This window comes from Sinocyclocheilus anshuiensis, unplaced genomic scaffold, assembly GCF_001515605.1.
Source record: "Sinocyclocheilus anshuiensis isolate Anshui unplaced genomic scaffold, SAMN03320099.WGS_v1.1 scaffold247, whole genome shotgun sequence".
Lineage (NCBI taxonomy): Eukaryota > Metazoa > Chordata > Actinopteri > Cypriniformes > Cyprinidae > Sinocyclocheilus > Sinocyclocheilus anshuiensis.
In genome coordinates, this window is record NW_015552543.1 from 338,749 (window position 1) to 355,148 (window position 16,400).

Genomic DNA, 16,400 nt, shown 5'->3' on the forward strand with positions numbered 1-16,400 from the left:
CTTTTGCCAATTAATATTAATGTTTTATTTGAATTCAGCTTTATTTCAAATAATATTTCCCCTATTCTTTTTTTTTTAATTGTATTTATTTCAGCTTTATTTACTGAAAATGGTAATTGAAATATACTACTAATTGTAGTTTTAGACATCGTTTAGCTTCTCTATCATTATTTACTCATCCTTGTGTCATCCAAATCTTTCTTCTGTTTTTGAAGAATGTTTGAAACCAAACAGTTGACGATAGCCATTGACTTCAATAGTATGGAAAAAAAAATGACTATGGAAGTCAATTTCTACCAGCAACTGCTTAGTTATCAACATTCTTCAAAGTATTTTCTTTTGTGATCAGCAGGAAAAAGAAACTCGTACAGGTTTGAACACACCTTTGAGGATAAGTAAATAATGACAACCTTTTAATTTTTGGATGAACTATCCCTTTAACAATGCTGAGAAATCCCCCCAAGGAATTTCAGGATAGACATACACAAAAGAGAATATATAACAAAGACCTTCAGTGTGTCTCCGAAGCCACCTCTGAGCTATAAAATGTTCCTCTGGGGTCTTCAGACATATTTTGGCCACATAGGTGTGTGTTTATCACATTTGGGACTCTGTGTTTTCTGATTCGCAGAGGTAACAGTGTGTCAGATTAGATTTCCTGTAACAAATGCTGTTAAGAGCACCTGCATTTTTTTCATCAGCCTCAATTTGTGCAGTCCCTAATGGAGAGCCTCGGAGGAGAAACGGGTTAATGTAAACCTGCATTCTCATGCATCACAGCTACTCTCCATGCCGTCTTCTACTCACACTACGCATAAGAAAACCTCTCAGGAGAAACAGCAGGCATGTAGGTGCACTGTAGCGGTGGGAATGTCATGTAGACTGTGAGATAGGTAATAAACATCACTGATGTGTTGGAAGCGGTTGCATCCGACCCCAACATACCTTTATTAAACCGAAAGAAGGTCTTCTGCTGTATTCCCAGGGAAGAGGAACCTGGCCTCACTGCTTCTATAATAATAAAGCCCCTTCGGTTTTCTTGCAGTGAAGCAGAATTCAATTGATTCTAGGAGGATGGTGCTGACTTGAAGCTTTGGTTCACCAACTGTATTATATCAGGTATTGAACTTGCAACAAGAGGGGAGTGGAATACAGATGCGTGTGAGCCACAGTAATTAGCCAGCTCATCATGATTTTCCCTCTTCATTATGGGTAATGGAATGGGATTCTCATGAATAGGGAAGGATGAGCTGATGAGTACACTTTAATAGCAGAGATATATTTTTTTTTTGTTCCATTTTAAGAGGTGTATTTGCATAATTCATGTACCCGGCACTGAATATGACATTAAAGGAGACTTTAAAAGTATTTTTAAACACACTTTATCACATAGCTCTGACTTTAGCTTCCCAAATTTTCATTTCCCAGAGGAAAAATGATTGCTCATAGTGTAGGTTTGCGCTCTCATAGCTCAAGAGACTCAATTATGTTTCAGTCAAACAAACTTATTTTCAGAAGTTTCTCTTAAAATTCCTCAGGTAAGAGCTACTTTTTGTAGTCATATTGTTTTCATATGGTTTTGAAAAATGTTTCTGCTATTTTTAAGAAAAGTTTTAATCCAATGATGCTAAAAATGTAATGTGGTGTAACAATGAGGAAAAAACTTGTACAAAATAAATTTTGCTGTCATTACAAAGGTATATTTTATAGGAGACTAACATATTTTTTAAAGGAAGTAATTACTCATTATCTATTTAGAATGATTCATCAAATTGATCAAAAGTGAAAAAAGCGATTGAAAAAAAAAATCAAAATTGTTACAAAAGATTTATATTTCAAATGAATGTTTTTCTTTATATATATATATATATATATATATATATAAAAATTATTTTTTTTTTCCTAAAAAATATGAAGTAGTAAAGCTTGTTTTCAAAATTGTTAATATTAAGATATGTTTCTTGAGCAGCAAATCAGCATGTTAAAATGATTTCTGAAGGATCATGTGACACTGAAGACCAGAGTAATGATGCTGAAAATCAGCTTTGCATCACAGGAATAAATTTCATTTTATTAAAATGAATTCAAATAGATATTGTAATAATATTGTAATTGTAATTTAAATTGTAATAATATTTCACAATATTACTGTTTTTATTGAAATTTTAAATAAATAAATGCAGCCTTGGTGATCAGAAGAGATTTTACTAAAACATTTTTTATTTTGTTTTTATTTTAAAAGGTATAGTGTTCGGTAATGTGCTTCTGCAGAGTTCCTTTCTATGATAGCATTCCCTGTTTCTCTTTTCTAGGTATTTAATTATTTTAATGGCTGTTTCTTCATTATGATATGAGGACAATAATATATCACCCTGACACTTTAAAACATTAAACATTTTTATCACATTAAAAGTCTAAAGTGAATGTGGTTTATTAAGTTTTTGGAATTCGATGAGTTCATACTGAGATTTCAGACTTTGATATGTTGGCAGTTGACTTGACAGTTGAAGACACTGTTGAAGTCTTTTCAGAAACTCTGAGAAGCAAGTCTCCATTTGATCTTGTTGCTGTCTAGAGACAATATTTCTTTCCTATGAGCTCATAAGATCCACTCACATGTGCGTGTGGCCAGCCGTACGCACATCTCAGCACTGTTGGTACAGCTATTAGTTTGTTTAAGTCCGTGCAGATGATTAAATGTCTTTCCATTGTGTCTGCCGATGCATATGGGCATGTGAAATGTTTCGCTCCATTAAAAGTGGCAGCATAGTAATGGGGTAATGAATGGCCCTGTTGGCTAGAGACTCCCAGCATCCTAATTTGTCTTTCCTCCTGTTGTTGTCTCCACAGCCTGCCGGCCCGGCTTCTATAAGGCCTCTTCTGGGAACGTCAAGTGCTCCAAGTGTCCGCCGCACAGCTACACACACCAGGAGGGAGCCGTGCACTGCGGCTGCGAGAAAAACTACTTCCGTGCGGAAGAGGACCCCGTCTCGATGGCCTGCTCTCGTACGTGCTGCTTACTGTACCTACATAAGTGCATTTTCTCCTGATTCTATCGGTTTAACTTCACGTTTAAGACTCCTATTGTGTTCAGCTCAATTTGACCCACACTTGATTTTTACTGCTTTGAAACACTGGTTTGTTGATTTCTTCTTAAAAAATGTGTGACTTTTTATCATTTAGGGTCATTAATGCATCATTGTGCATGCACAGTTTCAGCAGATACTGTAGGCGTGTTTTGGAAAGGTTGTAAAAATTTGGGTTAAATTTCAAATTGACCCACCATTGGATTCCATGCTGTTGACTAAAGATCAGAAAACAGAAAAACTTTATTGTAGCTTGTCAATAACTAAAATTTGAAATACGTGAGAATTGAAGAAATTGAAAACCGTAAGTTTACTCGAAATTGAAGACTTCTCAATTTCATAGTCAATTGAAGGGTTTCATAGTCAAAAACGTACAAAACTGTGAAATTATGTTTTTGGTTGTTAGTTTTTTTGGATCTCAATTTCTAATCTGTTGCAGAAAATAAGTATCAGAAACCCATTTTACTGTCACAAGGGTTTGAGAAACAGACATAAAAAGACATTTACATCAAGTACAAATAGCGACAAATACTGTTTACTCTAAGTAAAAATAATGTTAGATACTATTTATACTTTATTTTAGTGGTAGTTATTTGCAACTTAGTGTGCAAAGAACAAGCAGCAACCTTCCGGTCTCTCTCGTGAAACCAACACAGAAGTGACTAAAACTGCAATTCATCGACTGGCCGCTAGAGGCTGGCTCCAAAAGGGAGTCAGTCCCATAGACTCCCCATGTTAAAACGCCCAACTTTACAGCAGAAAAAAATGTGTTTACAGCTTGATACAAAAAGTGGTTTTGGTCTATATAGCTAATCTTGCCCTTCATGACAACTGTGAGGGGGGTGAATATTTGTATGACTCATCCGTTTAAATTATATTAAGCCTTAAAGTTCTGCATAATCAAGGGCGTGGTCACTTGAGTGACAGGTGGATTACCGCTGCTGTCACCACCGTCGAGCTAGGTGGGCGTGGCATCAGCAACCAGCGCCTCCGGGAGTGACGTGCGGTGACGTGCTGCCAAGATGGCGACGGCCGGCTCCGCCCAATTTAGGCTTCAAAAACTCTCTTCAGAAACCTATGGGTGACTTCACGGACACTACGTCCATGTTTTTATACAGTCTATGGCAAAGAAGTGAACATAAAGGAAATGCACAGCTAATTTTGAACATAAAAAATATTTGGGTCAAATTGACACCTAACAGAAAGGGACAAACTGTTTGTTTGTTTGTTCGTTCGTAATTTCTCTTATTTTTATTTGTTTGTTTCTTCATTTGTTCATTTGTTCGTTCGTTCGTTCATAATTTCTCTTATTTTTATTTGTTTGTTTGTTTGTTTGATTGATTGATTGACATGCTACCAGGGTTATTATAATTAACTAACTTGAACCATAGCTAACTAACTAACTAAATAAATAAATAAATTACATGAAACAAAACAAATGTTAACTAAAATAATATAAATTATTTAAAAATAAGCAAATATTCTTGTGTTATTTCAGCTAGTTGCCAACACATCATTTCTCAATGTCATAAAATAACTAAAAATGGAAAATAATAAAAATTAATAAAAACGACATTTATGATGGTATTTACAAAAAAAAAGAATAAAAATAACAACAAAACTTTAAATAAAATTAAAATGAAAATGGAAAATACAAACATAAAAACAAATTCAAAATATTAAACAAATGTATAACATATAGTATCTTGGTTATACTAAAATAACAGTGCAAGCTACAATAGAGGTTTTCTGTTTTATCATGAATCTTTTTTTTTTTTTTTGGCAAACTGCATGGAAACCAATTAGGGTCAGTGTGACCCGCATCTCAAAGGCATATGCAGATGTTCAACACAACAGTGCAGGACAGCTAAATCTCCAGAAGCATTTAGAAGTGATGTTGTTGTACGGATAATTATTTGTTACTTGAAACGCAGCGTTCCTGTTCGCCACGCAGCCCTCAGAAGCGCCAGAGCTTTTTGAAGGATGGTGTTTGTTCAAGGATTGATAAATTTGTGTTGGCTCGTTCTGACAAAGCTTCCGATACCCCCTCAGCGGCCTTCAAGCTGTCCCACTGAGAATAGCCCATGTTTGCTTATTTTTAACCGTTTCAACCGACGGGCCTCCTTGGGTTTGTGCAGCGGAGCAAGCTAAACCATTCTCTTTTATGGAGAAGCACGCAGATGGTAGACAGATGCATGCAGCGACTGCCAAGCATTCCAAAACACATTATCCATAAATCACCACATTGCTATCAGTGCTGATTCATATCACATAAAACCACCAAGAGCCTTATTGAACTCTGCGGCCAAGTTTAATAGGGTGTATCTTACGTGACATCCGAAGTAGTCAGCATGTCGGATCACGCCACGCTCATGCGAGTCGCTTTTTATTTTGGCTGTCGGAAGCAATACAGAGTATTAATTTCCACTTAAGCACTCATTGCCAATGTTAGTTTAAGACTTTGATGGGTACAGTGAGTGGAAAAACGCTTGTACGGAGTGTACGACTTTAATTTCTCCACTTCATACTGTCATAGCCCCCGAGTTTGTGCATTTATCTTAATAGAATCTGCTCAGATGCAGGCAGTGGAGCCGATATGCTTTAAGTGCAGCTCTGAGAGCGGAACTGCAATTAAAGGAAGACGATGCACGATATTATCTGCGATAATTGTGGAAGGTCATTCTGAGTTCTACAGAGATGTTTTTTGCATGTGAATATAATTCAGGTCATGGCTGCATTATACAGGCAGTTGCTTCGTGAATTATTGCTTTGTAAGATTTACAGTTTATGTTGCGTACTATGTTGTGTCAGCGAAGGTCGGCATTTAATCACCGTTGAATGTTTCAAAGGCATACATATTTATGCCTGTTTTTAGTACGTATAAATGGACTTGTTTATTTCTGCCTGTCTCCTTTTTATGACATCATAAAGGCAATATTTTGCTGCGTAACTCTATGACGTGAGGAAAATGTCAACGACAGACATGGTATATAATTGTACCCAGTGCTTGGTAACTGATTACATGTACTGTACATCTGGATTACGCAATCAGATTTCAACAACTAAGTACTTGTAATTGGAGTATGCTATATTTTAACATGCTCATAATCAGATTACAGTTACTTTTTATGGATTACATGATTACATATTATTCGCATAATGGCAGTAAATTATTCAGATTTAGATTTTAGATTCTCCCTCATTCTTCTTTTCTCACTTTTAAAATTTCCTTGCTAAAAATCTTATAAATAATTAGCTTTTGAATTTGAGGGGAAAAGCATCTCTCAAGCAATTAGACCAAGTATGAAACAAATTATGCAAGTTAATAATGTATAGGTGATGTATAGCTGTGAAACACTATGTCTTCATCTTCATCCAGTACATTTACTATAAAGTTTAAAACAAGTTTGATTAAAAAAAGAAAATCGAAAAGTAATCTAAAAAGTAGTCTGATTACATTACCTAAAATGGGTAACCTAGATTACGTTACTTACTACAGTTTTCATCATGTAATCTGTAATCAGTAATTGACTACAATTTGTAAGTAATCTATACAGCTCTGATTGTACCAATACCAGACGCAAACATCTTCCATATGTCACAGAGAGAATTTCATGGGTTCGTCATGTTGTGGTGGTGATTGTTCAGGTCTGTGGTAATAACAAAGGCTAGCCACACTTTTGTGGACTGCCTGTCCGAATAATGGATGGCTTACCCTGGCACACCTCACATCCTCCCGCTAACAGGCCAGCGAGTCTGTTAACATTACCTGCTCACTGTGATTTCTATTATATGTCAGGATCAAAGGACGCTCTGGCAAAGATGTTTCCTAGCGACATATAACGACTTTTTCCTCCATCCTATAAAAAGAGACTTTGGTTTATGCTGTTGCCACTGCAGACTGAGGCACATTAATGCATTTTTTATCTGTGCTGACACAGACAACCTCCTTTTTATGATACTCATTTTTTATATGAAGGAAAGATCAAGGTGTCATAAAACAGAAAATCCACTATACGTTAAAATAATAAGAAAGGTTGTTCAGCCAAATATGAAAATCCTCACCTTCATATAATTCTAAACTCATGTTGTTTTCTGTCTTCCATGAAACACTAAATGATATGTTAAGAAGAAAGTCCACTGCAGTTTGTTTTTATTTATTTAGTTAGTTAGTTAGTTAGTTAGTTAGTTATTACATTTTGAATTAGCTTTTATTTTTAAGTTTAGTTTTAAGTTTTCATTTAATATTTATATTTTATTTCAGCTTAATCGCTATCACCGAAATTGAACAATAACAACAAAATAATCATGATTAATTAATTTAATACAGCGAGACTCCTAGTTTCTGTTAATAAAAGTTTGAAAACAAGCAGTTTTGTCATAAACACAGCATAAAAGTTTGAGAAGCGCTGGTATATAATATATACAGAGTTCTGGCATGAAACTCTAGATGGCGCAGTCTGATAGGTCTAACTCAATCGGTTATGTGCTGTATTCTATGTCTTCTGAATCATACCATTGTCATGTGAGGACCAGACTGATGTTTAAGACTTTCAGTGAAAGTCTTTCAGTCTACCCCTCCGCAAGAGCTGGTAAATGTGATTATAAAATTACATTTTGAGTTAATTATTCCTCAAGGATTGTTGCTCTTCTTTCTATAAGTGCTTTTGAAAAGGCCAGTGTGGTGAATCCTGTATTTGACCTTGAAGCTAAACGTCTGATTTATCGTCATGTCAGAATCAAGGGAAAGCAACAGGGAGTGTTCTGGAATGTTCCAGAGCGAATTTGTGGAGGAGATTCCTTTGTGTAATGTTCTATTTCTTAATGTAGGATCAAATCCTAATCCCCCCCCCCAACTTTCCTTCTCAGACAAAATGTCTGTCAAAATGGTTCTCAGAAACCATCTCTAAACTCTGGGCCTTCAGCGTGTGAATTCACGTCAAATCAAACCACTCCTTGCACTCCTGATTTCTTCTTTCACCACCATTTTTAAGCCAGGAATTTAGTTTTAGTATAATTATACCCAGAGGTCAGATATTAAATTCGCTAAATATTCCAAAATTATTTACTGGCTTTGAACCGGTGTCCATCACCTTACTTTAATCTGAGATTTCACTCTTGTTCATATATGCGCAGAAGTCTGTCACTTATTCAAATATCAGCTTGCTGTGCAGGCCTGCTATTCCAATCAATAGAGCACCCTGGCTGCACTTCATACCCTATTTTTTTTACCGGGACAATCTTTTAAAGTTAATATAACAATGCAGTGAGGACACTTCTGAACTCTGGAGTAATTCTAGAGGCTCTGCCAATATTTTAACAAGGGGAAGGACATGGCTGCCTAAATTCCGTATCCATCCATAACTGATGACTTTAACGATTAAACCCACACTTTTTAAAGTAAACGTACATCCCCAGAGGGACATTTTATTGCTTTTTCATAGCTCATAAGATTTAATGGAGTTCTCAGTTGTGTTTCATTTAAGTATAAACTTTGTCCCAGATGTTTCTCCTGTCATCCCTTAGGAAAAACTGAAAAAAGACAAACGAGACAGTTTCTCGCAGAATCAACGAATAACTAAATAAATTATTTGAGCTTGGTGGATTCGATGAGAAAAGTTTGAGTTCATATCGAGACCACTGAATTTTGATTTGAGAAGCATCCAAAAGTCTCTGTTTCATCTCCATTTAATCTCATTGCTGTCTACACTCTTAGAAAATAAAAAGGGTTTTGGCATACGAACCATTTTTGGGTTCCCCAAAGAACCTTTCAGTGAACAGTTCTTAACTATTTTTTCATCATGTGAACAATATTTTAATAATCTAAAGAACTGAGGTCGACTATAAAGAACCTTTTGTGGTTTTGTGAATGTTAAAGTTTCTTCATGGAACCATCGATTCCAATAAAGAACTTTTACTTTAAAGAGTGCAGAAGAAACGGTAGAAGAAAAGATGGGTTTCCTGGGTCAATATTGGTTCGCCTTGTCAGTGTTGAATATGCACGTCAGTACAGCTGAAATGGATTTTCATCATGTTGTACAATATTTTTATAGCTTGATTTAAAAATGATGAATAAATATTATATCACATACTGTATCTTCTTCTTCAGGACCTCCATCTGCCCCACGCAATGTGATCTCTGCCATTAATGAGACGTCAGTGATTCTAGACTGGACCTGGCCGGCTGACAGCGGAGGCAGGAAGGACGTGACATTTAACGTGGTCTGTAAGCGTTGTTGGCCGGGTCCCAGGCAGTGTGAACCCTGTCGAGGGGCCGTGCGCTTCTTGCCCCGTGCCACCGGCCTCACTAACACCACAGTAACCGTGGTGGACCTCCTGGCACACACCAACTACACTTTTGAGATCGACGCCCAAAATGGAGTGTCCTCCCTGGCCCCCACGGTCCGCCAGTATGCTGCGGTCACCATCACTACCAACCAAGCAGGTGAGTCTCCCATCTCAGAATATTCTATTGTTAAAGGAAATTTTCCCCACCCTTTCCAAAAAACAGAGAAAAAAGGTCAGCATTTACTCGCACTCATGTAGATCTGAAACAAAGACCTATGATGTTCTTTCAGCCATGAAACAAAAAAGGTGAATTTTTGAAGAATATCCTGAATCTTTTTTCTTAAAATTAACTTGGACTGGAACCGTCAAGCTCCAAATTCATGAAAATAGCCCTAAATGTATTATAAAAGAGGTCCATATGATTCAAGCACTGTTTTCAAAGCCATACAAAGCTTTATGTGAGAAAAGGAATGAAATAAATCAAAATCAAAAATCAGAACCAATGGTGTTTATGTCAAATGGCTTCAATGTGTCATTGCGTCAGTACTTTTGTCATTATATATAGTCATCCTAAGCTCAGTGCAAAAGCCTCAATGCAACGCCTCTACCTACACTTATGCGAAAACCTACCTATACATACAATTCACTGCTTTTTTCCACTAGAGGCAGTAAATATCAACTACTTTTGTTCCTTTTCACACATATTATGATTAGGGCAGGGAAAATAAATCGATGCATCACGAATCGAGAAATGATTCAGCATCGATTCTGAGATTTTCCGAATGCATCGCGATTCTTTCTTGAGTCGATTCTGAGCTTAGTTTTGAACAGCAGATGGCGCTGCATGCTTTAGAAACAGCCGGCTTTGCTTGTTTCCAAATCCTTTACACACACTTGAACCTAAAATAATCATTCATAAAATTCGAAAAGGTTGAAGCGAATTACAAGGGTGTTCACAGTGGGCTGTGTTTACATTAATCTCACGTCATAAAATCATTCTGAGCTGAGGTGAAATTAACGTTACATGACTCAGCCGAACGCACACGCGCTCTTTAGCACTCTTCTTCATGAGCATTTCAGTGTGCGGATAAAAACTAGATTAGAGCGTCATCTGCTATTAAAATCTAAGCTCAGAATCGATTCCAGAGAATCGCGATGCATTCTGAAAATCTCAGAATTGATCCACGAATTGATTCTGCATCGATTTATCATCCCAGCCCTAATTATGATTACAGGGGCAGATCGATGTATTTATTATCAATTAAAAAAGAACTGCATGTTTGTGTCACATAACCAGCTCCATAGGTATGGCTTTTCTGATGTAGTAAACTTGCTTGGTAGCACACCTTGTACAGCATATTGCTTTTGATACCTGTGAAACAGGAGTCACAATGACATAGTTCAAAGTCTTGTAAAAGCAAGCTAAAATGCTTCAGAAAATGTGTTTTTGTCTCACATTTGCTTTTGTTAACACTATGAGTTAGGTTTAGGGTTGGTGATAAATTTTTTAGCACCACTCACCAGATATTTCATTTTCAAACCATAATATGTACAACGAATGAAATAAAACATTGCCAGGGTCACGTTCATTTCTTTAGGATAAAACTGAACACACCTTTAGCATCACTCACTGGACATTTCACTTTGAAAGAGTTGCAAAACGAACAAGACGCAACCTAATGTCATTTTGCATAAATGTTGGCACATTTTTCCAATGAGCCTGGGTTGTATATAGCATGGAGCATTGGAATATAGCACACATCTTAACATTTCTGATCATTTTATTGTGCTCTTTTTGCAATTTTGTGACATGACAGGCCCATTCCCCATTCATTATGGAATAGATCAGCCAGGATGTTCTTCAGATATTCACCTTTTGTGTTCCATGGAAGAAAGAACATCACAGAGGTTCAGAACAATGTGTGAACTATCCATTTAATTCTCCCGGGTCTTCTAATGGGACAAAAAATTGCCAAAAATGACACTTCATTCAAAGCCACGTCTTAACAGAAAAAAATTGTCATCAAAGATTTCCATTGATTGAGCGAAATGTTTTAATGGTCCCCTGAGATGGGTTGAGACATATTCACGAAGACAATTCAATTTCCTCTCAGCGATGTGCAACAAAGCTCAACATTCCAATTGGAAGGAAGAAAATAACTGTTTAATGCCTCTGCAAGCTTATTGCTCATCCCGCACTATCACAGCTGTCTGTGAACATATTCTGCAGGTGCTGGCCTCTAGTATGGCTGACTGGAGGTCACGACTCCTCAGGTTACTAAAGCAGAGGGATGCTGAACGGCAGGCCATCTGCCTCTCATTCCATGTGGGCTTCCTTTGTGAAGACTCGTGTCTCTGTTCTCTAGCCCTGTGGGGCTCAGGCCTCTGTCAGTTCAGTGCCGGCTGTGGAGTGATAGGTACAGGTCCTGTCGGATGATTTAGAGTAGGCGTTGGTCCACAGATTACAGGCTTTGGGGTCTGGTGTCATGAAATAGTAGGCAAAGACTACTTGGACTACTGGAGGTTCAAAGGCTAGGGATTGATAGTTTTGCACCCTTTTACCACAGGGAGCAGTTGACTTTGCCCGAGACCTCATAAAATCCTTACTGTCATTGTGAGAGGACTGCATTTTCACTCAGCAGATCTTTCATCTTCTGTCAAAGAACAGATGCTGATTTATCTGTGAAGAAAGGCATTTTCTTTCAGAGTGATACAATGCTACAGGCTCTATGTTGTCTTCCCTGTCTGAGTCACTCAAAATTCATGTTTTCAACAATATTTTCATTATTTGTGGGTCATCCCTGTTAACTTTTGAAAATGAATAATGTATGCTTGTTATAATTTAAAGTATTTTTTATATAAAAGACTATTCCAGACATTCATTATATCCTATTAAATGTTAATAATTAAAGAAAATGAGCAATGACTAACTAAATTAATAAAATTAATACTTTTATTCAGCAATGGCACTTAAATTGATCAAAAGAGACAGTAAAGACTATTCCTATTTCGAATAAATTCTATCTGTTGAACTTTCATTTCAAAGATAATCAGTTTTCCAAAAAAAAAAATATATATATATATATATATATAAAGCAACACAACTGTTTGCAACATTAAATTTTTTCTTACATTTCAATTAGAGAACGGAAAAAAATTAACCGATAATTACTGAAATAATATTATTAATTTATTAACACTAATAAATATTTTCATTGTTATTATTTTTTTATTATTATTATTCAGAATTTACTTTATAGCACCTGAATAAAATGACAACATTCACTCAGATTTCGGAGTTTAAAATTTTCCAATATACCAAGACATATAGATGGGGTTATAAAAATGTATCACATTGTTAGAATGACCCTGGCTACAAGCACCAGAGTTTGTTGTGGGTTTAAGGTTTTTTAGTGTTGATAGGTCACAGCTTCACTCTATTAAATGTGTTTTGGTCAGATAAGGATACCTTGAGGGGACAGATTTGTGGCCCCTCAAACTGATGGGCAGTAAATATGGATTTAACACTTCTCTTCTCTAGTCCTTCATTGAAGTCTCAGAGGAACATTTTAACAAACCTTAAATACATGATACTTTTTTATTTTAGAATATTGAGGCCATTTGTTTTTAATTATTGTCTGTTGATTTCTATGGCCTTATTACCCTCTAACAATTTATTAATCCCTTTAGACATACACACTCCCACTCACAATTCTTACTTGCTTTCAAAGCACAAAGTACAAAGAAGCATACTTTGGCTTAAGCGCTCCAGTTTATTGGACTGCAATGGTATTCATTTCCTCGCACAGAGACAGCACTACACCCTCATTTTCTGTCTTTTCGATTGAGTTTTTCAGTTTCAGAAACCAAAACCAGGAAGATCGTAACCCCTCTCTCTGTTCTTCTCTACTCTTGCTCTTAGACAAATAATCCAGCTTCCTTTACTGTCCTATAAAACACAGCCAGAACAAGGAGATGGATGTGTGAACGGCCAATCTAGTGAGTCGGGCCTGCAGAGAGCACATTTACGAGGGGCTCCGAGGGTTGTCAGCGCAGCCCAATTCATCTAAACAGAGCCAGCATGTGCTCCGCAGCCCAAGGGAGACAGCACACGCAAGCTGCCCTCCATGTAAGAACGGTGCTCTCTGCTTGACTCTCAACCTCATCAGAGCTGTAAAACGTTTGTGTTGAGACCTGACGGTTCTGCCATTTTAACGGGCCGATTCACCCGACCTGGCAGTCGTGCCAGGGCAGGGCAGAGATTTGCAGCAAAACCAAAGAAAGCCGGAAAAGCATATGGCCTAACTTTCAGTAATTCCAAGTCTCATACTGCTTTGCCGGGATGTGCAAAATTAACTTTTTGGCACAACTGGCAATGATGAGTGAATTGAAAAAAAGTACCATGTCTTAAATATTTCTTAACAGCTGGGAAACTATAATTTGCACTGTATTTTTTATAATGATTTTATAATGACTTGTTAAGCTCTAAATTGCAAGATCATATATTATAGGTAGGGGGCAATCTCTATCTCACAGTCACAAAATTAAATGTGATTTTGTGTCATGTTTATTATTATTATTATTATTAATGTGAGGAATATTCCCAATTCACTACTGTGCAAAAGTTTGGGGTCAGTAAGTTTACACACACACACACACACATATATATATATATATATATATATAAGAATAATATTATTCAGAAATGACATTAAATTCTTCAAAAGTGACAGTAAAAGTCTTAACTGTCACTTTTGAAGTATGTATAATTGAAGTATATATGATGTCACTTTTGTATGATTCACTTTTGAATCACACCATTTATTTCAAATTGAAATGCTGTTTATTTAAACCAGAATCCTAAAAAAGTATCACAGTTTCCACAAAAATATAACGCAACTGTTTTTTTTTTCTTTAAACATATCATCATTAGAATGATTTCTGAAGGATCATGTGACACTGAAGACTGGAGTAATGATGCTTAAAATTCAGCTTTGCATCACAGGAATAAATTACATTTTAAAGTATATATTCAAATAGAAAATAGCTATTTTAATGTGTTATAATATTTAACAAATTTACTGTTTTTATTGTATGTTTGATCACATAAAAGCAGCCATGGTGAGCAAAAGAGACATTCAAACGTTAAAAAATGTCTTTAACACGAACAGTAGTGTATGTTGCAGTATCAAGTAGTATCACAAAAAAAAATAATAATAATAAGAAGAAGAATTCCTCTTTAGAATGGCTCACATTACATCAGTTAGGGTCAGATATCATTCTTACAACTGGACTTAAACCATGAAATGTTGCAGTTCCTTATAATGTTACCAGTCAACAGCCGAAGCCAATTTTGACTTGCGTTTGGCACTTGGCAAGTGTTAATTTTGGCCCCTGATCTGCGTGGAAGTGTTCAGCTGGATCATGGCATGACAGAAGGTTTTTCATGACTCATTCATGCATTCTTGAAATACGTTGTTGCGGTTTGCCTCTTCTGTTTGGCGTGTGGAGTTTTTGGGGGAGAAGGGCAGGGAGAAAGAAAAGGAGGGTCAGCACCCACATTAATGCCATGCCTCTGTCCCACATCCGCAGAGCCATGTGGAGGACATTTTGAGACCATGTTCTGCAGAATGCCATTATCTCGACAGCACTTCTCTAAGATTATTTACAAATGCTTACGTCTGCACTGCAGCATACTTGCAAGTATAATAATTGTCAGCCACACCTGTAAACGCAGCGCTCTGATTTCACTCCTCTTCTGAGGAGTTCCCTCCCTTCTGCATTTTTCGTAACTGAATATTCTTGCAGTATCCCACATAATTGTGCGGTTCTTTTCGCTGTTGCTTTCTTCAAGGAGGTTTGTGGGAACTGATGATTTCTTTTGGCTTTAAGACAGAGGTGATCTGTTCACAAGGAGAAAGCCGAGAAATATACACAGTTCCAAAACCGAGTGAACATCCTGTTGAAAGATCTGCTGCCGCACAATTAGAAAAGGCATGAAGGACTTGACTCACAATTGTTTTCAGTAGAGTTTGACATTAGCATGTTGCTAAGCTAACAACTCAAAACTGAAATTCATCAAAAATAGCAAGTATTAAATAAAACAGTCAAACTCTTGGAACTGTTTTATTAATAATTAGCCATACTGCATAGATTATAATCAACATATCTTCCACTTTGTCCACCATTTTAGTTTTTTTACCTCAGCTTGTCGCTAATTCTGTGATTTGCTTCTCTGTGGAGGATACTTACAGTGTTGTGTTAGAAGTTGATCAAAAGGAGATACAGTATCTTAGACGGCAGAGTAATCATTACAACGACCTGTTGGATCCTTAACATTGAGGCTGTATCCAAAATCACTCCTCTATATACCCTCACTCACTATCCCCTACATTCCTCCACTAATACAGTCCACTGAATGAGTGAGTGACAACCAGTGAGCAAATTCAGACATCAAGGACACAAGAAGTGCTGCGTTCGCCATTTTCTGGCAAGACTGTGGAATTTATTGATTGGTTGTACCCTCCTAATTGAGATGATTTATGGGAATGAGAATGCACTTGACAATATTCACTATGGTTGCAGACATCACTACAAATTTGTCCCCTCAAATAGTGCACAATATAAGGGTATAGGGGTGCTTTTGGACCAGGGCTGTTATTATAAACTAAAATGAAATGATTTCAGGACAAGACAAGATTTCTCCTTTCGCATTTAGTTTGACTTGAAGTGCTAAAATAACTAAGGCTAAATAAACTAAAATGAATCAATAAAAATGAATAAAACTGTACAGACTGAATGAATGAATGAATGAATGAATGAATGAATGAATGAATGAATGAATGAATGAATGAATGAAAAATAAAATGAATGAATGAAAAATAAAATGAAAAAAGGTAAACATGACAAAACAAATTTAAATGAAAAGCAAGTGAAAACAAAATATAAAAATAAAATCTAAATTAAAAAATATTATCAAAAACTATTAGGACACATCCCAATAGTGTACCTATGATGCCATAAAAT

The 16,400-nt window shown here is 36.4% G+C and overlaps 1 protein-coding gene across 1 annotated transcript in view; it reads left to right on the plus strand.

Annotated features, from left to right (window-relative positions):
* The window catches only part of LOC107663992 (ephrin type-A receptor 3-like), a 142,841-nt gene that overhangs the window by 77,182 nt on the left and 49,259 nt on the right, over nt 1-16,400 (plus strand). The window contains exons 4-5 of the mRNA XM_016454436.1: nt 2,851-3,006; nt 9,196-9,531. Coding sequence (XP_016309922.1) covers nt 2,851-3,006; nt 9,196-9,531 — 492 coding nt within the window. The remainder of the gene's footprint in view (nt 1-2,850; nt 3,007-9,195; nt 9,532-16,400) is intronic.